General features: G+C 33.8%; 1 protein-coding gene across 3 annotated transcripts in view; it reads left to right on the top strand.

Moving 5' to 3' along the window:
• The window catches only part of MEMO1 (mediator of cell motility 1), a 129,511-nt gene extending 102,430 nt beyond the window's left edge, over window positions 1-27,081 (top strand). For all 3 annotated transcript variants that reach the window (XM_082672575.1, XM_082672576.1, XM_082672574.1), the window contains 4 exons: window positions 6,721-6,863; window positions 15,021-15,097; window positions 24,929-25,033; window positions 26,382-27,081. In XM_082672575.1, coding sequence (XP_082528701.1) covers window positions 6,721-6,863; window positions 15,021-15,097; window positions 24,929-25,033; window positions 26,382-26,513 — 457 coding nt within the window. In that variant the 3' untranslated portion in view covers window positions 26,514-27,081. The remainder of the gene's footprint in view (window positions 1-6,720; window positions 6,864-15,020; window positions 15,098-24,928; window positions 25,034-26,381) is intronic.
• Window positions 27,082-27,294: the final 213 nt, after the last annotated feature.

Here is a 27,294-nt window from a genome sequence, read left to right as displayed (position 1 = left end):
CAGGGAAGTACCTATGATTTTTTTTTTAAATTCTCACCTGAGTAGCTCTGGACTGCTTCTAAAATCTTTGGGAAGTTGGAACTTGTATAGAAAAGAAATTTCTCATGTTCATCAGTGTTGTTCAGGGGAGAAATATTCAGATTAATGCCATAGAAAGAATAAGCAAATAACTATTTGTATACAGTATTTCATCTAGTTTAAAATGTCATCAGTTTTAAGATTTCAGTTACTTATATATCACTAATTAAGTAAAAACACTGTCATTTAAATTGTTTTCTTATCACTTAGAATATTCATATTAGAGTTCATTTTTTCCTTCTGATGAGGACTTTTAAGATCTACTCTTAGCAAGTTTCGAATATTCAATAGTGTTATTAACTGTAGCATTAACTGTAGAACTATGTTAGCTACAAATTCTCATTTTTATATTAGAATTTTTACATTAGAATTTAAACTTTTTGTGCTCTGTACCATTAAGAGCATTGGTGATACGGTGATATTGTTTTTTAAAAAATATTTATTTATTTATTTGGCTGTGCTGGGTCTTAGTTGCGGCATGTGGGATCTTTGTTCCAGCACGTGGGATCTTAGTTGCGGCACGCGGGACCTTTTAGTTGTGGCATGCGGGATCTTTAGTTGCGGCATGTGGGATCTAGTTCCCTGACCAGCGATCAAACCCGGGCACCCTGCGTTGGGAGTGCGGAGTCTTAGCCACTGGACCACCAGGGAAGTCCCAATATTGTTTGTTTGGTTTTTTAAAATTTTTATTTATTTATGGCTGCATTGGGTCTTCGTTGCTGTGTGCGGGCCTTCTCTAGTTCTCTGTTGTTGCAGGGCACAGGCTTTAGGTGCGTGGGTTTCAGTGGTTGAGACGTGTTGGCTTCAGTGGTTGAGGCATGTGGGCTCAGTAGTTGGCAGGCAGATTCTTAACCACTGCACCACCACGGAAGCCTATATTGTTTGTTTTTAAAGAGAGTGCTTCACTATTGGTTCTGGGATTTCAATTATCGTTTGTTACACATCTTGGATATAGTAGTTTTCTGCAGCACGGGTTAAAGTATAGGACAGAAAAAGGGATAAAACTTTCATCTACGTTACTAAAGTGCTCACAAGAGTTTTGCAAGGTACATTTTATTAACTCTGTTTTTACTGATGACAGTTGAGGCTTAGGGTAGGTTAAGTAACCTGGTGCAAGTAGCACAGTTTGCAAGTGGCAAAGATGGATTTTCTTTCTTTCTTCTTTTTCTTTTTTTAACAGTTTTATTGAAGTTTGAAATATGAGTGATATCTTGTAAAATTCATCCACATAAGATTATAGCTCACTGATTTCTGGTAAATTTATAGATTTGTGCAGACATCTCACAATCTAGTTTTAAAACAACATTTTTATCACCCAAAAAAGAAACCTTGTGTCCATTTGAGGGCAATTCTTGCTCCCATTCTCAACCTCAGGCAACCATTTACCTTCTTTCTTTCTCTATAGATTTGTAGTTTTTGGAAATTTTAAATAAATGGAATCATACAAAATATAGTCTTTTGTGTCTGTCCTTTTTCACTTAGCATACTGTTTTTGAGATTCATCCATGTTGCGGTATGTACCCATGGTTCATTCTTTTTATTGCCAAGTAGTTATTCCATTGTATGAATATGCCTCATTTTGTTTAACCATTCACCAGTTAATGGACATTTGGATCATTTTCATTTTTGGCTATTAGGAATAATGATATAAACATTCTTGTACAAGTCTTTATGTGAACACATGTTTTCATTTCTCTTGAATAGTTACTTGGAAATGGAATTGCTGAGTCATATGATAAGTCTGTGTTTTAACTCTTTTAGAAACTGCCAAACTGTTTTTCAAAGTGATGACACTGTTTTATATTCCAGGAACAATGCATGAGGGTTCTGTTTCTCCACATTCTGGCCAGTACCTGTTATTGTCGGTCTTTTTTTTACAACCATTCTGATAGATGTGTAGTGTAACCTCACTGTGGTGTTAATTTGCATCTCTCCAGTGACTTATGAAGTTGAGCACGTTTTCATATGATTATTAGTCATTCGTGTATCTTCTTTTGTCAAATGCCTATTCATATATTTTGCCCTAGTTTTAATTTGATAATTCATCTTTTTACTGAGTTACAAGATTTTATATATTCTGGACACAGGTTTTTTAATTCATATATATGATACCCAAGATTTCCTCCCATTGTATGGCTTGTCTGTTTGTTTTCTTAATGGTGTCTGTTGAAGAGCAAACATTCTTGATGAATTTTTATCTTTTTTTTTTTCTTGTATGGATTCTGCTTTTGAATCCAGGGCCACATAGATTTTCTCTTCTTGAATGTGTTCTGCAGACCATATCTGGCCCACAGCTTGTTACTGTAATGTTTTATCAGAACATAGTCACACCCATTCATTTACCTAATGACTGTGGCTGCTTTCTCTTTACAGTGACAGTTGAGTAGTTTCTACAGATATTGTATGGCCCAGAAAACCTACAGTATGGCCCATTTCAAAAGATGTTTGCTGAACCCAGTTCTAGATGTGTTACGGTTTTAGATTATAGTTGTGGCTATTAACCAGTTTGTGTATGGTATGAGGTAAAGGTCTGAGTTCACTTTTTTCCTATGGATACGCAATTATCCCAGTACCATTTGTTGAAAAGTCTATCCTGTAAGTAATGAGTCATTTTCTTTTTGCTGCTTTCAAGATTTTCTCTTTGTCTTTGATTTTCATCAGTTTCATTATGGTGTACCTAGGTTGGGAATCTCTTTATACTTACCTACTTTGGGTTGTTTAGTTTTTTTGATCTGAAGATTAATGTTTTTCATGAAATTTGGAAAGTTTTCAGCCATTATTTTTTTCTAATACTTTTACTGTAACTTTTCTGGGATTCCCATTGTGTGCATCCTCATATGTTTGATATTGTATATATCAAGCATAGTTTCCTTTATTTCTTTGAACATATTTTTAATAACTTTTAAAATCTTTGTCTGCTAAATCTAATATCTGGTCCCATTTGGATACAGCTTCTACTTCCACTCCCACCCCCACCCTACACCCAAGAGTGGGTCACAGGTTCCTTTTTCTTTGGCTCACAATTTTTTTCTTGAAACTGGACTTTTTACATTCTGGGTTGGCCAAAAAGTTTGTTTGTGTTTTTCCATAAGATCTTACAGAAAAACCGGAACGAACCTTTTAGCCAATCCAATAGTATATTATAGCAACTTTATTCTTTTTTTTTAAACTTTTTATTTTATATTATAGTCAGTTAACAATGTTGTGATAGTTTCAGGTGTACAGCAGAGTGATTCAGTTATACATATACATGTATCTATTCTTTTTCAAATACTTTTCCCATTTAGGTTGTTACATAATATTGAGCAGAGTTCCCTGTGCTATACAGTAGGTCCTTGTTGGTTATCCATTTTAAATATAGCAGTGTGTAGTGTCAGTCCCAAACTCCCTAGCTATCCCTCACCTCTGCCCTTCCCCCCTGGTAATCATAAGTTTGTTCTCTAAGTCTGTGAGTCTGTTTCTGTTTTGTAAATAAGTTCATTTGTACCTTTTTTTTTTTTTTTTTTTTTTGCGGTACGAGGGCCTCTCACTCTTGTGGCTTCTCCCGTTGCGGAGCACAGGCTCCAGACGCACAGGCTCAGCGGCCATGGCTCACGGGCCCAGCCGCTCCGCGGCATGTGGGATCTTCCCGGACCAGGGCACGAACCCATGTCCCCTGCATTAGCAGGCGGACTGTCAACCACTGCGCCACCAGGGAAGCCCCCGTTAATTTTTTTAAAAGTAACTTTCGTGGACTCTGTGTGGAATTTGTCTCTCTCACAGTATTTGGCTACTGATGTATCTCCTTAGCTTTTAAAAAATTCTTATTTATATTTTTTACCCTGGCTTTCTAGAGTTCACCCCTGTATCTGCACTGCTTAGTGCTTAGCTACTGTTTGTTTGGATGTTGTGCTTAAACATGTTGAACCTGTACACCTTTCACCCTCTGCTGCTGGATTGTGTATGTTTTGGGGAGCACATATGAAATTTTCAAGTTTGCCTCCTTTGCTTTCTGTTGGATCTTCTCTGGTCTCCCTGTGCGTGTGTGGAGGTTTCCAGTCAGCCAGGGATGTGTAAGAGCTTGGTGTCTCTCAGGTCTCCACTTACCCTTGTGCTCCCAATTTGGCGAGAGCTTAGGGCCTTATGGACCTCCCATAAGTAAAAAGAAGCCCATCCTCCCAATTTGGCGAGAGCTTAGGGCCTTATGGACCTCCCCTGTACACATGTGCTGCCTCCTGTTCAGCCAGGTCACCATCAGGGCATCTCTTCAGAATATATGAATTTATTCAGTCCCTATATGGGTCTCTCCTTTCCCAGACCTCCCTGTTAGATTTCTAGGTAGTCCTCAGGTTTGTGGCTTGCCTCAAATGATATGGTAATTTCAGGCAACAAAAGCTGCAGGATTTTCTGCTTCCTGCTGGGTGTGGGTATTCTGCTCTCTACTCCAAATCAAAGTCAGCTTCCTTCAGCGGTGAAGCTGCTGGTTTTCACAGGCAATCTCACCTTGCTTTCACCATAATGTTTGTGGAGCAGGGAAGGGAGATAGAGTCAGTTCCTGGTAAGATGCCAGACTTCCACTGTTCTTCCCAAGAAATAGTTTATTTTTCATGAATAAACTCTTCTCATTGTGTTTTTCGCCCTTGGTTGATTTCCAAAGCACAAAATGGTTGGTTTTTTTGACAGCTTTATCCAGTTTTTATAATTGTTATTTGAGGGCGAGATTTTATACTCCTTCACTAGGGAAGTCCAACTTCACAACTTGGATTCTAAAACCTAGGAATATTACATTTCAAAGCCAAATGCTCTTTTCTCTAAGTCATGCTTTGTGGGGATAGAGAACAACAAGCAATTTTTTAAAAAGAGAAATAACAAAGAGGTGGATGGATGAATCTTGATTCAGAGCTTAGATTTCTAAGTAGTATTAGACTTTTACCTCTGTGTAGATAGTTCAGACAGGTTAATTGAATAGTTTGGTGGCTGTTATGGAGAAGGAGACGTGTTTGCTCAGAGTGAAGCAACTATTGTTGACAAAGTACTTTTCTTGTAGTATTCCTTACTTCATAACAGTTTTATGAAAAGGGTATTGTAATTATGATCATTTTACAAATAATATAAATTTTTAGGTTGGTAACTTACCTGTGCTCTCAACATTTATTTGTATGTGATAGAGATAGTACTTGAGTCCATTTCTTCTGACTTCTTGTTTTTTATACTCTATATAACTGCTTCCCTACTATGTCATAATTACTTGCAGACTCTTTAATGATCTTAGTGTATTTATTTATGTAGGTAGTACTTGAAGTTAGAACAATTCATAACAATCTTCTTGAATTTTTACTAGCGCTCAAATTCTTTTCTTTCATATGATAATCACTCTTAACTTACTGAAGAGCCCCTATTCGTTCATGCAGTTGTTAAGCAAAGTGGTAAGAATCAGAGAAAGAGATATCCCATGGCAGCTTCCTCTGCCAGCTTCCTCTTTTTTTCTTACTCCATAGATGCAGATTCTGCCCAAGAAGCCCCTGCATTGCAGAGGGATTGGAGATCTGTATGATCTGTTTATTTCGCAATTGACAAGGGTAAGGGGGCCTTTTTGGGGGAGGCGCTTGGGTGCCCTGAATTTAGCTTTATGAAGCTGAGCTAACATTTATTTTGGTAATACTTAAACCTAGTGTTTTTACAGACCCTTTTATGAATTCTGTTTGTCCAACATCAATTAAGTGCCGGATTATATTAAAAAGCATTTATTACAATGATTTTTTTAAAAGTCCTGTTTAGAACAAGTCAGACAAACATGATTCATGCTTCTAAAATTCCAAATCTGGGATCCTTTAGAATATAAATAATATTGAATATATGTAAACAAAATTTCACTACAATGAAAAATTTAAAAGGTCTGTTTCTGTAGCCCGTCACAGTTATTCTTAATTAATCTGCTCTGTTCCTTTTCCATAAATCTTTCAATCTATAGAGTGAAAAAGGGACTTGTGGATATGCCATAAACATTGTGGATGGGCGTGGCGTCTTTTTCTTGTTGCTAGAAATTAATATCTATTTCCTTGAATTCTATGTCCACCCTAGATGCCAGTGAAATTTGAGTTGTATCTTCAGACTGTCCTGTATCTGTTTATTAGTATAGGAGTAAGGTGCATTTGGTGAATCTTACAGGAGCCAAGATAAGTTTTGTAGGTCTCACTTGGCAGGTTTATAGAACAAGTGCCAGAAATGGTGGTATTTATAATCGGATAGAATTAAAATAAGTGAGGAAGAATTTAATACTCTTTTAAAATTACAGAAGCATTGGGCAGAGATGACTGTAGTTTTTATGGGTAGTTGAGAAGACTTGACTTGGTGATGGTTTGATGGGCTTCTTTTTACATTCGAAGATATTAGTAGTAAAATAGCTTTGTTTACCTAAAGAAGTATTGTACATTTCTGTAATTTAAATAGATATTTTTAGTATTCTGTACCTCATATTTTTAAATGGTTTTCTTTAAACATTAATTTATAGATTTTAAGAATTCAGCAATATTATGTATATTATCCATTCCACTATTAATAAATGTTCCACTTTTTAGTGCCAACACATTGGAAAACTATTTTTATTCTTATATTTCTTAAATGACTTTTTTTTTTTTTTTTCTGTTTTCTGTTTTCTTTAAGCCATAAGGATGAGTTTACCATTATTCCTGTATTGGTTGGAGCTCTGAGTGAGTCAAAAGAACAGGAATTCGGAAAACTCTTCAGTAAATATCTAGCGGATCCTAGTAATCTCTTTGTGGTTTCTTCTGATTTCTGCCATTGGGGTAAGTTCTAGATTTTAACATTTCATGGTAGATATTATGTACTTGTGGTTAAAGGTATCTTTTCATTCTAAGCTCTGATTTTCAGTTCTTTATCACTTTCCGTGGAAAGTTTTACTTTTAGCAACAGTGTTTAAAGGTGAATAAAAAAGTCTTTTGGTCATTTAAAAAGGATGAGATTGTAATAGGGGATTATGGATACATTTCCAAAGGCGACTGGTATAATTGGATTCACACTGTGAGGGCATCCTTGCTTAGACACTTAGGTTAGTGGGAGTTAAGATTTTTTAACCCCATTTCCAGGTAGAGTTGTGTGATAGATTCTCTGAAGTTAAATTTTTGGTAGATAAAACAAATGTTCTTTAGACCGTAGAAGAGCACTGTGTGCTATGCAAGTCCTTTTCCACATTTCCTTTTTTGTAATTAGTCTTTTCTTCTTTCTTTTTTTTCCTTTGGTGCTTAATTTTTGCCCATAGTTGCCAGTTTAGAACTACCCTCCAATGGTTGTTACATGTTAGCTATTAGCACTGTGGTCTAAATTGGTAATGGTTCATAAGGGTAAGGACTCCTAAGAGATTTTTGTTATTATTGTGAATTAAAAGAATAAGGAAGCTTCACAGTGAATAGATCATAAAGGAAGTGAGACATTTATGGATGCCTTGTTTAGTAAATTTTGTGTTTTGAATTCTTTGGATACAATTTGTTCTCATTTATCCATTACTGTTGTAGAATATTTCTGAATCCTATTCCTTTTAGGACATCTCTTTGACTCATTTATTTTAATGGTTTAAGGATGCCATTATCTGTTCATTCTTTAGTTATTTCTTTGATTATAGTAAAGACATAAGGCACAACACCATAAATTTTCAGATACAGAATGGCCAGAAAAACATTCTTAATGAGATATAGGGAGCCCTGGCTTTTACATGTCTTATCATTGATTGCTGGAGTTTATTCAACATTTATCAGGCCTGGATAGGCTGGTTTCTTCTTCTCTTACCTCATGCTGCACTATGCATGGCCTTGAGATTTCGGTTCAAGAGAACCATCCTCCCTAATGGTCTAGATAAGTATTTCTGTTTAAGGCACTGATTTCTCAGCTGGGGCTGACTGTCCCCCCAGGAGACATTTGGAAATGCCTAGAGACATTTGGAAATGCCTAGAGACATTTTTGGTCATCACAGCTGGGGTGGGGAAGGAGGTGGGGATGCTATTGGCATCTAAGGAGTAGAGTCCAGGAAAGCTGTTAAATAAACATCCTACAATGCACAGGACAGCCCCCCACATCAAAGCATTATCCTGCCCCAAATGTTGATAGTGCTCAGGTTGGAAGCCCTGGATTAGGGTATGCATGTAGCTCTGCTACCTTGTCAAACTCATTAAGAGGCTCTCAGGGTTCTTTAATAATGAATTCTATTTGCTAGTTGGTTTGCTACCTTTGGCAGAAGTTATTTTTTATGGATATAAGTATATTACTTAGATCTGAGTAGGTAGATGCTTGAAAGAGTTCTTTTCTTGGGAACTTTGAAGTTTAGTAATAAAACTAGGGAGTATCATTATTGAAAAAAAGGCTATTTTACTTAGTGTTATGAATTTGTGTTGATAATAAAGCATGTTTTAGAAATTAAAAGCTCCTGAAGCATGTGTTCCCTCCCTCTTCACTTTTAATTAAGGCTCTTATGAATCATTTAAAATCACTTTTATGATTTGAATAATTCACTCCCCTGATAGTGTTCTTCAGGGCCCTCCCTCAAGTTTGGCAGCACGTACAACCACAGCATAAATCCACATAAAACATGAGTAGATGTTTTAATATTGCTCTTTTATGTGGACTCATCCTTTTTACCTCATTGATGATTATAAAGCAAATCCTAAGCCACTACTATATTTAAGTAGAATGTTGAGAGAGAAAGATGAATTTTGTCTTATATTCTATCTAGGTCCTCAGAAAATTATTTAGGCCATTTGATCTCCTGATTTCTTGAAAATTTTGGAATTTAAATTGCAAGATAGAATTTTTTGGTGATAATTACAAAAAAGAACTCAAAATTTCCAGAGGTTGATGATTGTTAGCTATGGGAATCATCTAGAGACTAGAACATATTTATATTTACATTTGGTGATTAAGTAATGGAACTTTTTCAAGTGTTTATTTTTTCAGTATCACTATCACTAACAATACTCATTAAGTGCTTACTTTGTACTTATGGAAAGCACTGTACTAATTCTTGTTAGGAAATTTGATGGAGGTTTGGGAGTAAGTGGAAAGAGTTACATGGACACTATTCCAAAATTGGTAGACTTCTTTCTACAATAGTAATAGTAACTGTCATTCTTGTAAAATAAGCTTCATTTTCTATTTTATATGCCTGTTGAAATAATATGAATCATTGGCTAGTTATGGGTTAAACTGTGGTTACTTAGAAATTGTTTCGTATTTTTCAAATTCATGCTTTAGTGGCATTGGTCATCTTTCCTAAATTAATGAGGGGTATATTTCCATCTCAAAAGTCTAGCTTTTTCTCATGACAATAATACTTAGTAGTTTCTTCTTGTTTTAAAGATGCTGTGCAGATTGATCTTACCATATAAATAATGATGACACTGAATTCTAAGTCATTTCACAGGAAGGATTCATTTCCTCAAGTACTCAGAGATCTTAGAAGTTTCATTGAGTTATGCTCTTAACACACTCCACATTTCTGAATAGCTGGTTTTTGAAGAAAAATCACTTAATTGATTATGGTACAGTTGATCAATTACTCACATATATACAGTGGAATTTTTTTGTTTTTGTTGAACAATAGAGTACTGGCAGTGACGACATCTTTCATCTCCAGTGGTCATTTCTCTTTATATAATATAATGTCCAGCTTCTGTGGAAAATAAAATGAGAAACTTGATGATAGAGACAGTTAGGAGACCTATATGTGTGTAACTGGAAGGATTTTGCCTTTGTCAACCTTATTTGTTAGCCAATGTCCATTATAAGAATGACTTCTTTTTTAAGGGTATTTTACTTTAAAGATGTTCATCTTTCAGATACCATTTAGCTCTTATTTAGACTTGAAAGAGATATTAGAGAAAAAATAGAAAGATTAAAATACTCTCAATTTTTCTTTTTGGGTGAGAGAAGCAAAGGGAGAGTTGGGAACCTAGATTCTATTGTGCCCTGTCTTTCTATCCCCTCACTTGAATCACCCTGCCAACCCCCTGCGTTTCAATTCCTGCGTTTTATTTGATCATTAGGGAGTCCAATAGGATGATGTTTCCCTGGTAATGTTTTAATGATCCCACCTCTTTTCACCTTTCCTACTACTACCAGGAAGAGTGGCATACACTTGCTGCTAGTATTTGACTTTTACCATGGTGAAGTAATATTGTCCATACTTTGTGTACTTACCAAGTTCCACATCCTAGAGGATGGCTCCGTGTAAGAGGATTTTGTCTGGGCCTATTTTAGTTTTTCTAGTTAGTAGAATTTTTATTCTATTTTCCTGAGTTTCATTTTTGCTCTTTTCCGTATATACTGTTAATATTTGTGTTTTCCTGATCACCCTGAACTTTATACTTCCAAATTTAGATTACTGACAACTTTCATTAACATAACTTTCAGTTAACTTCTAAGAAGTTTCTGAATGAAACTGGACCTAACAGAAATTGATTCTTAAAAAGTGGGTTCATGCTTCTATTTAATTTTCTTTTTAAATGGTAGTTTTAAGTTCAAATCAGTTTCAGTAAATTTATTTGGTAGATGTTAATGATAAATTATATTATTTTGTTAAAATATGAATAGAGTTTACACTACAGTCACTTCAGCAGTTTTGGATTTTTATCTATAAACTTATATTTGTCTAGGTTTACGTAATTTCTTTTTTATAAATATGTGCCACTTATTAAAATTGGCATTCTCCTTCAATGTTTATGAAATTTATATCTTTATTCAGAATTCTAGTTTAATATATATTAACACGTGATTATTCATGCATACTCTTCTTCCTTTCTGTTGTTAGTCTCTTGGGTCTGAGGGTATTACTATTTTCTAAATATTTAAATTGGTTTGAGTGTAAGCTAGCTAATTCCTGAAATATATCTTATTCAGGCTTTCACATTTGTCTTCTCAAATACTGGTACATACTGATTTCACATATTTAGGGTTTTAATCTTTTACAAGTTTGAGATAAAGCCAATAATTTTACATTATAACTAAGACTTCAGAATGAAAGGACTATAGTATTTTGCTTATGAAAATGATTACCTTATTTGAGATACTTAGATAATATTTTCTTTGTGAAGTACATTTTTTCTTTGGTAGTGACGTCAATTATGAGTGTCCCCAGTTTAGATCCTTAGTGTACTGTGGTTTAATAGTCTATCTCACAGGTTGTTGTGAGGTTTAACTCAAATATTTGAAAACGTTTTAACATATAAACATAAAGTGATTAAGTAAATGTATAACAGTACAGTTTTTACTGGACATAAGTCTGGTAGTCTGTCTTACTGACTGATCTTTTGGGGGCTTTATTGAACAACTTTCCAAGCTCATGTTTGTTTCTGCAATCTAGTGTATAGCTTAATGTTGAGGTATTTAATATTTTTTTTACTTTTTGTTTTGAGGTAATTCAAAAGTAGTGTTGGTTCTTGTACCATTCATTGTTATGTTTGTCCTCATTAGTTGATTGTTGTGTGTTAAACAGACATCCCTGGAGCTTATTCTCCACACTCTGTGAATCCACTCATTAATCACCAGTCACCTTTGGAGATGGGAAAATTACTTACCTGTATTTCTTTTTCTCAGAAAGCGTGCTCTGGAATGGATTCACAAATGAGCTACCCTCCTTCCCTCAAAGAGTAAGGTTTCTGCTTTACAGGATTTTTTTCTTGGGTTATTTTTCCTCTCATCTTTTGAATTTGAAAAGAACTGAGGGAAGGCACCTGAAGAAACTACTGACATACTCACTAGGGGAGTTCCAAAGCTTGTGCTGCCCCTAGGGGCAGTGTCAATGGCTCTTAAAGCTAGAAAGCTCATACTTGGAGTTGAAACAGGGGCTCAAAGAATCCATTTTCCCAGTGTACCTTCTGAAAGGATAAGTTTCAGGTAAGTAATTTTCTCTTACTATGTGATATGCTTTATTCATACTTAATATAAAAGTTCACAAGTCCAGTTCTCCAGGCACATAGGCAACTATATTTGTTCAGTTTAGATGCATAAACTTAACTGAATGTTAGAAATATTGTAAAACAAAACTCATGAGGTACATGAAATCATAATATATTTTAAATGAACAATAAATACTTAAAATTGCATTTATGATCAGTGTATTGCACTAGGATTGTCTTTTTTATTTTTTGTTAAATAAAATTTTGACAAACTTTTTTTTTTAATAATTAGAAACAAAAAAATCTTTTGAACTCAAATTCCAAGTAGTATTTAACTGAACTTGTATGTGTGTGTACTCATGTGCACACACATATATTCATACATATGTATGTATATACATTTAGGCTAGGATGATGGCAACTATTTACTTCAAATAAGATGCTTTCTTTAAGTATATTGACCAGAATGTAGTAATTTTGAAAAGTAATTTTGAAATGTTTGTATAATTAAAAACAATGATCGTAAGACAATTTGAGCTATCATAAGTAGGATACTTTTTTCAGTGTAGTAGCTTAGTAGTGTAAATTTAGCTTCTTAACTGATAAATCCTTTAACACTTATCAAATATTTCTACTCAGTTCTTCAGCTACTAAATGGGAGGTGGCTACTAAAGAGTAGCAAAAAGTAGATAGCAAAATATTAAACATTTGCTCATTGATTTTCTGTGTATATTTTCATTCTTATTAAATCACATGTTGATTTAGTATTTTAACTTACTTTAAACATTCTATGTACTTCTCTCTTACTTCAGAAGTAGTTTTTAAGTGAAAGTTACATTGAAAGTGGTCCATATGAACAAGACCGAGTTTTAAAATATAGTTACACTTCTGACTTATGATTAAGGCAGGTTTGACCAACTTCAGCGTTTGAAACAGCGGCTCTGAACTTGGAAATAAATAGAAAGGACTTTCGAATAGTAAATGTCACAAAGTACATGCATTTTTCTTTGCACCTGAGAGTAGCAGTCTTGAGATAAGACAATTATGTCCCAGTCACAGGGATTATTGACAACTAAAACTGACAGCACCAGAAGCAAGAAAAAGAGAATGTGTTAGTATAAACCTGAAGCAGCTCGGGTTCAAAGAATATTCATCTTGATTTCATCCAAGGATATTACTCTTATTACAGTGACAGTGAGTTAGAATTTTCTTGTCTAAGATTATTCTTTTAATTGTTTATTCATTTCACAGAAGATTTGGGGCAGCTTCATCAAAAGAACTTTGAAACAGAAGTAGAAATTTAGTACCAATGAATTGAATCACTAAGTTATTATGACAGACATTACATTTGGCTTTGAATCTTCTGGCAGCCAGCTGACGAATAGGAAAAATAGGGTGAATTATATAGTTCCTGTTGTTAGCTAGGAGGAAGTACATATATTCTTTAAAGAAAAACAAAGCTATACTTAACTCTAAATTTTGTAAGAAATGTCTGATGAATTATTTAATATAGGGGTACTCAGTGATAGAATTGTCACTGTTTAAGAATTTTTTTAGTGCAAGGACTGTAATGAATCTGATAGTTATAGCAACATGCAGTAATCTCCAGTGTTTACCAGAAAAGGTTGTTATATTCAGAATGCAGGTAATTGTCTCAGAACCCTATTGCTTGATTATAGGATATCATGAATTTTAAGATGAAATATTTATTTAATAGTGGCGCTGGGCAGGGGGTGCAGGGAAATAAGAACTGCCACATTGAGTAGCTGTGCATGTTAATGTATGTGAAAAGTTAATATGTGAAAGTAAAGGAAATATGGTGTATTGTAGAAAGGTGACCATCAGAGATGATTAGCATCAACAAGTTAATGAAATGTTAAGAACTGTGATGTGTAGTTTCTCTAAAAAAGGACATCAAAAGGGTGTTATAATTTTACATGTCTCATTATTTATAAGGTGATTTTTTTAGTGAGATAAACAGAAAACTTAAAAATCATAATTATCCAGCCAAAGAAACCCGCCTCCTCAGATGGGAGGATAATAATTGGATATGTGAACTTCGCTGTAAAATTGAAGCACAAGATGCATAGTATGTGTGTGTATGATTAGTGTACTCTGATACCTTCAAAATTGCGTTTTGGTGAATCTTTAAAAATAAAGAATATAAAAGTAATGAGTTCTTGGAAATAAAGGCATTGCTGAAAAATAGGTTTAGATATATCTGAAATACAACATAATCAGTTGAATAATAATATGTAATTAATTATGAATATGTTTAACTTTTGGCTTTTCTTTGACTATAGTAGGAAGCAAATTTTATTTCCTGAGCCTTTTGTTTTCTACCTTCTTTTTAAACTTCTTCCATTTTACCCTCTCTGTTCTTTGGAGAATAGCTAAACATTGAATGTCCTGTGCTTGTACCTTTGTTGAGATTTTATTGTCAGAGTAGGACTATTTGTTATATTTATACTTCTGTGTATCCTACTTAAAGGCACTTGTATTGATCCTTTTCCAAGTAGAAAATTGTGCAAAAATGAGATAAATTTTTAAAATCTAGGTCATAAAAATTATACAAGCCACATATATCTCTGACCTACTTTTTTTCTTTCTTTTCTGTAGTAGAGATTAAATCTTTGCATTTGTACAACAAAAGCTAAGCTTTCATTGATTTGTTAAATTGAGATAGTTTCCTTAAGCCAAATTTTCTTGAATCATATTCTTGGCGTTTACTTTCCATTATAGACCGATATAATATGTTTAACAATGCTTCTAACTTTTAAACTGTTTGTTTCCATAGTCTTTTGTATTGCTCGTGACTTTAAGGTTTTACAGTTTGAAATAGTTTTCAACATCATGAAACACTGGTGATATATCATTTCTTTATTACCTTCCCAAATATGCCTTTTATTTTTATGTACAAGGGCTCTTGGGAATGATTCTCTCAGAGGCTTAAGCTGTGCTTTGCCTTCCATGAGAACTGAAATTATTTGGTAAGCGCTTGCTTTCTTTTTAGCTTCTAATTTTTCCCTATTTTATTTTGTACATGATATTTGTTTCAAGGTCAAAGGTTCCGTTACAGTTACTATGATGAATCCCAGGGGGAGATTTATAGATCCATTGAACATCTAGATAAAATGGTAAGTCCTTCAGGTGTGGGGTTTTACTGCTCTAAGATTTTTTTCTTTAATTTCAGATTAGTGATTCAAGACTTAATATGTTAAAATATACAATGGGCTAATAATTCTTTCCCTATCTTTAACTAAATGTGCAATATATATTTTGTAGTCATGTGATATTGATTATAAAAATAATCCCTGTTCTATTAGTAGAAATTTCCTTCATCTTAATTTTATTTGATTAATTACACCTTGAATAATTAGATACAGATTTTTAGATACTATTTGGGGAATGTCTTAGTTTTAGGGACAATGGGATACTAATTCCATTACTTACTGTTAAGCAGAAACAACCATAACAAATTCTAAGTTTATTTTATTATTTAGTTATATTTTTTTGCCATTTGGGTTTTTCTTAAATGGAATTTTAATTTGTTTTAAATTAGAATTTTAAAGCATTATTGTATTCTTAACTAGTCCAGGAGTTGAATCTAGCAGATATATCACTAATTCTCTCTGACCTTCAATAGATCGTTTCAATTTTCTAGTCTTCAATTTGTCATCTCTAAGATGAGAGACTTGGAGAGGCTTGGTCTCTAAATTGTCTTTAAACTCCACCAGCCTTTAAGTCTGTAATCTGTTAAAGTTAAAGTCAACTTTACCAGTGTGTGAAAAGCTTTATGTATATGTTTTAGTATAAAAATATTTAGTCTAAAGTAGATAAAACATTTTACTAAGGAATCTGGATCTGAAACTATAAGTAGATTATATTGAGTAGTATTATTTTATTAAAAGTCAAATGGAATGAATGCAGTTACTTAGGAGATTTTATCATACAAAATAGTTACTTAGGAGATTTTATCATATTTAAATTTATTCTGTTACTTTAAATCCAATTATGGCCTAATGCTTTTACCTTTGGAATTTTGTTTGGATTTTAATTCACTGACTTTTGTTTTTTTTTTTGGCTTTATTATGTTGCCATTTCAGTCAGTTAATTCTTTTCTGGCTATTATTCTAATCTTATTTTTCTGAGGTTTAGTTCTTAGTTGCCTCAGAAAACTTTCTGGTTCTATATCATTTATTTTCTTCATATAGCAAATGGTTAATGAGTATCCACTGTGTGTCTGGTACTATGTGAAGTATTGAAGATACTAAGAAGAGAAAACATGATCTCCCACTTAATGGATCTTACAGTCTAATCATCGAACAGATTTAGAAAGAAGCTGTTACAATATAGAGATATAAGATATTTATGAGGCAGTGTGGAAACACTGGTCTCCTTACTATTTCTTGATAATGCCATATGTGTGCCTAGCTTAGGGCTTTTGCCCTCTTTGCACTGGACTGTCTCACTTACTTTATGGCTTTGCTCCGTTTTCACCTTCCCAATGAGGCCTACTGACCACCGTATTTTTTTTTTTTGCTGTACGCGGGCCTCTCACTGTTGTGGCCTCTCCTGTTGCGGAGCACAGGCTCCGGATGCGCAGGCTCAGCGGCCATGGCTCACGGGCCCAGCCGCTCCGCGGCATGTGGGATCTTCCCGGACCGGGGCACGAACCCGTGTCCCCTGAATCGTCAGGCGGACTCTCAACCACTACGCCACCAGGGAAACCCTGACCACCGTATTTAATTTGACATCTTACACTCCACCCTTTCAGCATTCCCAGTCCACCTTACCGAGTTCCACTTTTTCTTCTAAGAAACCGAATATTTTACTTATTTATTACATAAGGATATTTGTTTTGTTCACTAATGTATCCAAGTGCTTAGAATAGCAATTGGAACATAAGTAGGTGCTCAACAAATACTTTTCAAATGAATGAATTGGTGACTATAATCTTCCTATATACATAATTGAGTTAAATGAATACCCTAAGTGTACTCTGAGAAAGAAATAAAAGGAAAGTAATTTATAATATATTAATATATATTTAATAATGTAAATGCTCAGGCACCAACTGTACTAAAAGAGACAATGAAGTAGTTAGATGCTTACACATAGTATCTTTAATATAACAGCCACATACAAACAGTTATTTATATTTGTCTTACGTTTACCAAGTTACGTTGGTGGGTGACTTGATTTTCCAAAATGGTGAACATTTCTTGGCAAAACTGTAAACTAAACAAAGTACAGTCTTCCCTCACTTTATATGATAGTTTGTTCCTGGGAAATCTATTGTATATTAAAATCATGCAAAACTTCTTTGTGTTTGTATGTAAAATGGCGTTAGAGTGTAGATAATTATAAGCAGGTTTTTCGCATACATGGACATGTGAAAGTGTTATAGGATGAGAACAGTTCTTTCTGTGTGGGACTGTCCTGTATTGCAGGACAGTCAGCATCCCTGGATTCCATCTACCAAATCCCCTGACAGTATCTTCTAGTTATTGGCACAACCCAGAAATGTGCCCACAATTTTCCATTATGCCCCTGTGGTGAACAGTTATTCTGTGACCTTACCCTGCTTTATTTTTCTTCTTAGTACTTATTACTGTGTGACTTATTATTTGTTCATTTGTTGATGAAAACTTGCCCTATTAGATAAGCTTCGTGAGATCAGGATCTTTGTCCATTTTGTATCAGCCTGTTTGTGGTACTCAGTATATGTATTTGTTAAATTAATGGATGAGTGGATGGGAGAGTAGTGAGAAATTAGGCTAGAGAATCTAGAACAGGCTGTTTAAAGGATATCTAATAGGAAAGTGATAAAATCAGATTGTATGTGAATAGATCGTATAGTTACAGTGCAGCAAATGGGTTGGAGGGATGCCAGAGGAGAAATGAGTAGACTAGTTTGATAATCCAAGTGAGACATGGTAATTTAGACAGTGGATGGGTTGGTGATGGTGGAAGAGAGGGACAGAGTGGATGCATCCAGTATATTTTAGAGACAAATTGATGATAGAACTTGGAGATCAATTGAACTTGGAGGGGAAGGAAGTATCAAGGATAATTCCTTCTAAAAACTACAACAAACTAGTGAATATAACAAAAAAGAAGCAGACTCACAGATTTAGAGAACAAACTAGTGGTTACCAGTGGGGAGGGGGGGAGGGGCAACATGGAGGTGAGGGAGTGGGAGGTACAAACTATTGAGTGTAAGATAGGCTACAAGGATGTATCATACAACATGGGGAGTAAAGCCAGTATTTTGTAATAATTGTAAATGGAATGTAACCTTTAACAATTTATAAAAATTTAAAAAGTAAAAAAGGATGTTTCCTAGATATCTGGCTTATGCTGCTGGTTAAGTCTTGGTTCTGTTCTCTTAAGTCGGAAGCACAAGAAGATAGGACTAGATTTTTTACAAGGTAGGGTGATCATAAATTGTATTAGGATATGTTATATTTGCTATTGCTTTTAAGGCATCCAAGTGGAGATGTCAACCAAGTAGGCATTTGGATTTTCTTTTCACCAGTTTTTTTTTTTTTTTTTTTTTTTTTGCGGTACGCGGGCCTCTTACTGTTGTGGCCTCTCCCGTTGCAGAGCGCAGGCTCCGGACGCGCAGGCTCAGCGGCCATGGCTCACGGGCCCAGCTGCTCCGCGGCACGTGGGATCTTCCCAGACCGGGGCACGAACCCGTGTCCCCTGCATCGGCAGGCGGACTCTCAACCACTGCGCCACCAGGGAAGCCCTCACCAGTTATTTTTGAGTGCATTTACAGTTCTAGGCACTGGTGGAGATATGGCAGTAAACAAGCCAACTTGCTCTCACGGACATTTTATTCTAATGGGAGGAGATACATTTTTTTTCTTTTTAAGTTAAGGATATTGTATAGAAGTTAGTTTCTAATAGTGATGTGTGCTATGCAGAAAATGTTAAAAGGGTTTTTAAACAGTATATAATTCTAGGCTGCTTTAGATTGAATGATTGGAGAAGGACTTCCTGAGAAGGAATATTAAATTGAGATACAAATAAGAAGGAGCAAACCAAGTGAAGATTAGAGGGAAGAGCATTCTAGACAGAACTGCCATTGCAAAAACTTTATGATGGGAAAGAGGCTAGTGTGTTAGAAGAATGGGAAAAAGGTCAGGGTTGTAGGAATATAGTAGATAGGGGTTAGAGTGACACAGCTCTGGTAAGAGAGGTGGGCAGGGATCAGATAATGTAGGGCTTTATAGTCCAGGGTAAGAAATTTATGTGAATACAGTGGGAAGTGAAATGATGTAGTAATGAAATAATTATTTTAAAAGTCGGTCTGGCAGTTGTGTAGAGAATAGATTCTACAAGAGGGTCAGGGATAGTAACAGTGGGCATTGGCAGGAGTTTAGGGGAGAGAAGATAGTAATTTGGACTGGGGTGGTAGTAGTGGAGATAGAAGTTCATAGATTTGAGTTCTTGTATTCAACAGGGCTTTGCTAATGGATTGACTATATTGGTTTGGAGCTCAGAGAAGAGGTCTGGAGTAAGTTTGGGCATTCTCAACATGTAGATGGTAATCAAAGCCAGGGCAGAGATAAGGTTGTCTACTATAGTAATCCTCAACCCCATCTTTACAACTGAAATCACTTGTGGAACTTTTTCAAAATAGACCTTCCCATACCCACCCCTGGATATCCACTTTCAGTAATATGGAGAGAGTCCCAACAACTTTATTCCAGAATAGCTTCGTAGGTGAGTTTGAGCTAGCCTATTATGGCCCCTGATCTGTTGAAGTAGAAGAAAATTTCCTATTCATCTTCTTTCCCTTTGTTTTCTACTCAGCTCTTTAAATCATTTGTAAACTTTAATCAGGCAACATTTAATTTTGCAAATTTGTAAATCAGTGAATTATTGAGTATTTGCTTCATATTAATATGCTTGAATTTAGTATTTGATGTAACATTTGACTTGAACTTGATTTTTGTGGTCCGTTTATTGAAACATTTCTATTTATATATAGAATTTTTTTATAATATATAGAATTTTTAAAGGGGTCTAAAATGGTCTGTTCTTTTATTAGCATGCTATTAATTCAAGTTATAAGTCCATTCTGGGAGTTAGAATAAATGGATTCAAATAATAAGCATGGTTAGGTCTGTACATATACTCATGTATATATGGTTTTATACATGTATGAGTATATGTACACTCACTATTAGGCAGACTCTTATACAATGTGTTTTCTTAATTGGTTTATATAACCAAATGGTGAATATCCCACTGTATATTGCTTTTCACAAGTGTCATTTTATGTTGTAAATAATTTCTTTCATTTCAGAATTAATATCTTAGTTGCTATATGCAATCTTTTCAGAGCAAAATATAGTAGGATGCTTCTCTGTACAAGTATTGCAAAAATGTTAGCAATTCTGAATTGTAATTATACGTTTGGAAAGTTTGATAGAGTGAAAAGATTATTTTTAAGTATAAAATTTTAGATTTAATTTTTAAATATTATTATGTTAATTAAGTTTTGGTCCCTTTTTTGTTATCAGAAAAGTCTTATCAAATATAGTTATTAAAATGCTAGAAAATAATTGAAAGTTTTTAGTTTCCAAAAGAAAAACTGCTAATTCTTTTTTTTTTTTTTTGGCAAAAATTTTATGTCCAGCATTTGAATATCTTGGAAGTTAATTATGTGAAGAAAACGCATAAGGAAGGAAGAATGAATTGGAAAACAAACAATCTTCCAAATGTTGTATTTGGGAGAAAATAACTAGTTATAAGAGATATAAATTCTGAAAGTCTTAGAATATTACTGACTACTGACCATGTTTTTTGGAAATTAGTACTTTGCAATTTCAGTAATTATAGTGACCAAAGCAGAACATATTTTAAGATGTTGATTTTTGTGAACCTTTTAGATCACATACTGGAAACATTAGCCACATTTATACATATTTTATATATATTACATGACCACAGGTTATTTTTTCCGTACTACTTTTGATATAGACCAGTGTTTCTATGGCTATTGGCATACTATTTATGATTTGGCAGAGAGAATCTGAAAATGTCATTGTAGTCAGCTTTGTAACTTCTTTTCCTTCCAAATTTACTAGTAGTCACTTTGTTTACTTTGAACTTCAACTTCTTTTCTTCCTTTTACTCTTCTGAAAGTGAAATTGTTCATGTTTGTCCACTCGTACTTCTTTCTCTTGAACTTAGGCCAGTAGTTTAGTTTCTTTAGTAGTCTTTAGTCGGTTTTACAGCATCATCTTTAAGGTAGCTATTTATTAGTACACTGGTTCTTAGCACTGCTGTATTTAGGGTGATTTCTTTTTTCCATAAAATTTCTTTCTAATGAAGATTTTATCTTGATACCTCTTAAAGAAACTAGAATATTTCCTTTTCCTACCTCATCTTCCTAAATGTGTACCCATCTCTTCAACATAAATGTGTATCCTTATTTTAAAAAATAAGGCCACAGTCCTAATGATTTGATAATATGGTTTTAATTATCTGTTAATAATTGATAGACATGATTCTAGTTCTTATTTCTCAAAGACTTCTAAAAATGTTTTGCTACTCTTTTGTGTGTGTTACTTTAGATTACATCTAGGTGATAGTATTTAAAATTAAATAAAATTTAAATTAAATAATTTGTTATATATAGATAAACTTTTAAAAAGGGAAGAACTTTGTTGTCGAGTCTTGAATTTGCAGCTCTGTTAAATAGGCATTTAAAACTGCCTATTAGGTTTGGGATTACCATTTAGGATTTGACAATACAAGCTTTCACTCATTACTTGGAGAGAGTCAGCACAATGATAGATTCCCTCCGCCCTTCTTCCCCTCAAGGTAGGGAGTTAGCTTTCAGTCTGAGAATTTCTTGCTGAAACTGTTAAAATTCCTCAGAAACCCGTACTGTGATGGATAGGCTCTTGGTGTTTATAATGTCTGTTTGTATCTTAGAGCTGAATGGGTAGTGACCCACTTCACTGCTTCATATTAGATTAAGTTCATATGAACAAACTCTCAATATACCAGGCCCTAGGCAAGCTTTCTATCACCTGGACTTTAGATTTACTGATCATATCTTCCAGTATGTTAAGAAATCAAAAAGTTCTTTAGGCGTATTTGGGAAGCATTTTTGTTTTTCATCTTTTTGGAATTTGTGCAGTAGTATCAAACTAGCATTTTTATCTTCTTGGAATTTTGGTAATAGTAATTTCAAAATTGTTTGCATCAAAACATAAATATATACAAAAGTGCTTGTCAGTGTTCTGTGTTAGTTAATGGGTGTCCCAGTTTGCAGTTTTACTAATCATTTTTGCTGTTGTTTGCAAACTTCATGAATTTTCCACTTGGAGAGGTTCACTCATGAGAAGTGCCTTAATTTTTCTCTCTATCCCTCCTTTATAAAAAGGCATCTCTTTTTTTTTATATAAATTTTTTTTTTTACTTTTGGCTGCATTGGGTCTTTGTTGCGGTGCGCGGGCTTCTCATTGCAGTGGTTTCTCTTGTTGAGGAGCACGGGCTTTAGGTGCGTGGGCTTCAGTAGTTGTGGCACGTGGGCTCAGTAGTTGTGGCTCACGGGCTCTAGAGTGCAGGCTCAGTAGTTGTGGCACACGGGCTTAGTTGCTCCGCGGCATGTGGGATCTTCCCGGACCAGGGCTCGAACCTGTGTCCCCTGCATTAGCAGGAGGATTCTTAACCACTGCACCACCAGGGAAGTCCCAAAAAGGCATACCTCTTAACTGTCATATTTGTCAGAGAATTGAGTATAATGGAATTGATTCTTGCCCTGGTAGGTACATAGCACACTTCAGGAAATTAAAATTTTAAATGTAATACCTTAACTTCCATCACCTGAATTTTTTACTTTCTGTGTTGTAATTTAACCATTATATCTTCATTTTTAACACTTTATTTATTTACACTTCTCTACATTTATAATTCTATATTTTCTGTGTGAAATTTCTTGGCCAGTTACTTTTAATTCTTTCTCTTCTACAAATGTGATCATTAGTTTTCTTCTCTTTGAATTACTCATGTTAATATATATAAATGTGATGTTTGTTCACAATGTGCTTTGAGATTTTAGTATTAAAATATACATTTGAACTTCAGTGTTACATGATTTATTAACAAGTGGAATTCTATTTAAGGTAAGCTGTCCTAGACTTCACCCAGGAGCATTGAAAGTTCTTTTATAATATGTATACCAATTGTACCTATGTGAGAGTATTAAAGAATTGTTGGTATGTCTCTTGTTATTCTATATGAAGCAGAGTAAGTCAATGAGAAGCCTAGGATTAGAAATCCAGTAGCCTAGGATTAGAAATTTGAGACAAGCTTTTAACCTTTTTTATGCCTTAGTTTCTTCATCTTTAGGGAGTTCTACCTTGATTATGCATATTTATGGAAGAGATTTGTAACCCCATCTCTGCATTACTACTTGGTTTAGAAATATGAGTGATTTTCTACGTACCAGAATTATAATACTAATTGTTTATCTTAGGTTTAACTTTTAAATTAGTTCATATTTCACTCGGTTTGCACCAAATGTCAGTGGAGAATGGTGACCTGTAAGCCTCCTAGTTGACAGGGGAAAACCAACTTAGCCTTAAACACTGGTTGTGGATAAATCTGAGAGTGGCTAATTGATGTGCAAGCAATTGAAAGTTGACTATACACACATACGCTTATCTTTCAGATATATTTGTAGAAAAATATGATAATGTTTATGAAAGACTTGGATATTCTGAAGAAAGATTCTTTATAAAATTAAAATTTGATTTACATACCGCCATTGCAATATTTGTACTGTGTTACCTACTGATGGCTATCATTTTTCAGTTGAGTGTTCATCTGATTACTCTAGGTGATTTTACACTGTGCTTGTTAAAACATGTTGAAATATAATTAAAAAAACACAAAAATGTATCAGTTAATTCCTGAGTTAAACCACCATTTACATTTTTCCCAGAGGATATTAAGCCAGTTTATTAAACACAAATGTAAAGTATTTCACCTGAATAAGAAAACAAGGTAAGGTAGTTGGTGAATGGATGAGTTAGAATCATTGATTTATTTGCTTGATTCAGATGAGTTAAAGTTGCTCTGTATTGATGTATTTTGAGCACATTATTTTGAATGCATTTGCAGAATACAGAATTAAGTATAAACAAGTGTCCAAATGATAGTTATTGTTTCAATAGTAGTCTAAAAATTTTGATTCTCAATTAAAATCTTGAAAGCAAAGCATTCTAGTTGAAGAGATAAAGAACTTTTATTTTTTCCACTTATTTTTAAAGACCCATTTTGCTTAAGCTTTTATCAGTCTTTTATGAGCTTTAAATTGATTAAAATACATTAACTATTTTCTTAGTTCGTGGACTCTTTTAATCACATACCTAAATACTGATAATTCAAAATGCCTTACACATTGTTGATGTTTATGTTATGGAAAAAGATAAATTATAATCAGCTCTTGATTATTTATACCAGTGGTATGAGAAGTATAATGGACATTGGAAAAACAGCCATATATCAAATTTAATTTTAGATTTTGTGTGAAAATTTTCACAACATGTTTACTTGTGTAAATATTATATATGAAAAACATAAAATCATGAAATGTTTGAGGATTTGTGAGCTGAGTGACAACTGGGGAAGGTGGTGTAGAAACATGCCAGGAGGTCAGAGAAAACTGGAGATTAAATGTTTCAGTATGTTTAACATACATACTTAATAAAGTATGTATATTATTGAGAGTTGACTATAATGAGATTATCTTGGATGAATGAATTTGATATTTCACAGAGTTTAATGTTTAATGTATTTTCTTTACTTCTCCTTAATTGAAAAATTATGATTGTTAGCTCTAAGTAACAGTTTTAAAATATAATTAGGAAATAATAAATTGTCTTATTTTCTTTTTCTTTCATTCTTTTTTTTCTCTTCTTCTTTTTTTTTAGGGTATGAGTATTATAGAACAATTAGACCCTGTATCTTTTAGCAATTACTTGAAGAAATACCATAATACTATATGTGGAAGACATCCCATTGGGGTGTTATTAAATGTGAGTATCCTTAGGAAGCCTTGATTTTTTAAAATTTGATCCTATTATGTTTCAAAATGTCTTAATTGTTATCATCTGTCATACCTTATTAGCTTTGATTTTAGATATATAGTCAATTTTCTTTCTAGTTCCTTTAAGATAATTTAAATTTCCATTGTTTTGGTTACTTAAATAAAATTATACATCACTGTATGACAGGTCAATACTTTCTTTTAAATACAGAAAGTTATTTAGAAGAGAAACCCATTTTTTTCTCTTGACTCTGAGCCAATTCCAATATGCTCTTTACAAATATAAACCAAAGTAACGTCTCAAGAAATATGGTCTTACTAATTTTTTGGTTTTATTTAGTGTTCTTGACTTTATAAAAAATAAATGGAAGATTCTGCTCCTGAGTTTTAGATATTCATAATTTAATAAAGCAAGGCAGATGACATGTATATGTTTTTCTACTTATAACAAAAACAATATTTCATTTAAAGACTGGTAAAGAGGCAGAAGTTTTGGTTAGCTGGATTTTCTAAAGAGATAATAACATTAATTTTTTTCCTAATAAAACTGAAATTGAAAGAAAATGAGAGACTCAAAAAGAAGACGGTGTACACTCAGGAATGGTTAGAGGAAGTAATAATGGGTTCATTGTTTGGAGAGGCAGAGAAATACTGGAGTTGGTAATGTAGTCTAGAATAGTCTAGGGTAGGAACCTAAAGGTCTAGTATTACTGTGATTTGAAAAATAGTACATTGTGGATTTTTAGGAAAGGTCTTCTCTTAAGCAGTGTTGATTGACTGGGAGAAAAGCCTGTTAAGGGCTTAAATTGATTTATGAAATTTAAACTAGAATAAGCTATACTAATTTACCAAAGTTTGAATTGGGTCAAATAAAACTTTAGTAAAATAAATGATGAGCCAATTCACAATTAAAGTAAAAACCCTGGTATACCTCTTAGATTTGGTAGTCAATTTATATACATTTAAAATTTCAGACAAAGAAAAGACTCCAACATTTCAAGACGAAAGTGGCCAAGGTTTGGTTTAGAGAATAGAAAGAAAGATACTATGATTTTTAAAATTTTTTATTTATTTATTTTTTAAAGTGCCTTATTAAATACAGGGAGAGGTAGAGTGGAAGATGACTGATATTTATCAAGAAGCTAGATTAGGAGAAGTTCTTTGAGAGAATGAAATAAGGAGTTCTTTCTTTTTCCTATTTAATATGGGGTGACGAGAAATTCAAGAAACTAAGAGTGAGAGAGAGATCTAGGCTTCAAAGTTAAGCTACCAGCACATTCAAAGAGTGCTCACTTTTTTGTGTGATGTCTGTCATAACCAAATTTTTCTTTTTCTAGGCTATCACAGAGCTGCAGAAGAATGGAATGAATATGAGCTTTTCCTTTTTGAATTATGCCCAGTCAAGCCAGTGTCGAAACTGGCAAGACAGTTCAGTGAGTTATGCAGCTGGAGCACTCACGGTTCACTGAAGCTCTGAATCCTCAGGGATGCCACCTGCACATACTCATACTCTGTCCAGGGTCCCAGCCTAACCCTTACCAAGATACTGGTCCTGGTTTGGGGGGATTCTGAAACCTCAAACTAATGGAACTTTCTTTTCTTCTTTTCTAGTAGGTGTAGTCCTTCCTTAATTTCAACTCATTAAAAAAATGCTTTATAGTTTAGAGCAGTGGAAGGAAGGCTGGCATCAAAATATTTTGATCAAAAAAAAAAAAAAGGCAATGTAAAGGCACAGTTGTGGCAGTCAGTTTTTTGAAAGTTAACTTGTAAAGCATTTACCATATCCTAAATTTGCACTCTTTGCAGACTTGTGCACATATACTCCGCTTTCAGAATAGTTTTGCAAATTGTACACAAACAAACAAAAAGGGTGGAAGCTTTTTAATAAAGAAATTGCATTTATAAATGATCTGTATTAGAATATAAAAATCTCCAGTTATAGTCAATTACTACCCGTGTTGTACAACAGATACCTTCTATTTTAGTTGCTAATAAAGGGCTACACAACTCAAAATAGTCTGATTTAAACTTATTGCTCTGTGGTACATATGAAAATTGTTTTTTATTAATTCCATTTCAGAATTTTTATGTTAAAAGTGGTAAACTTTAGCTCTTATGTAAAAATATGTTAGGATGTATTTCTATATTTTACATATTTATGTGATTTTTTTATCACAGATATTAGAATCATATTTTAAAGTTAGCTTTTAAAATTACATACAGTTTGCCTTTTTATGTGTGACATCACTT

Source organism: Grampus griseus (genome assembly GCF_964374135.1).
Source record: "Grampus griseus genome assembly, chromosome: 15".
NCBI classification, from domain to species: Eukaryota; Metazoa; Chordata; class Mammalia; order Artiodactyla; family Delphinidae; genus Grampus; species Grampus griseus.
Note: the sequence above shows the minus strand (reverse complement) of the source record. Positions and strands in the feature narration are given on the sequence as shown.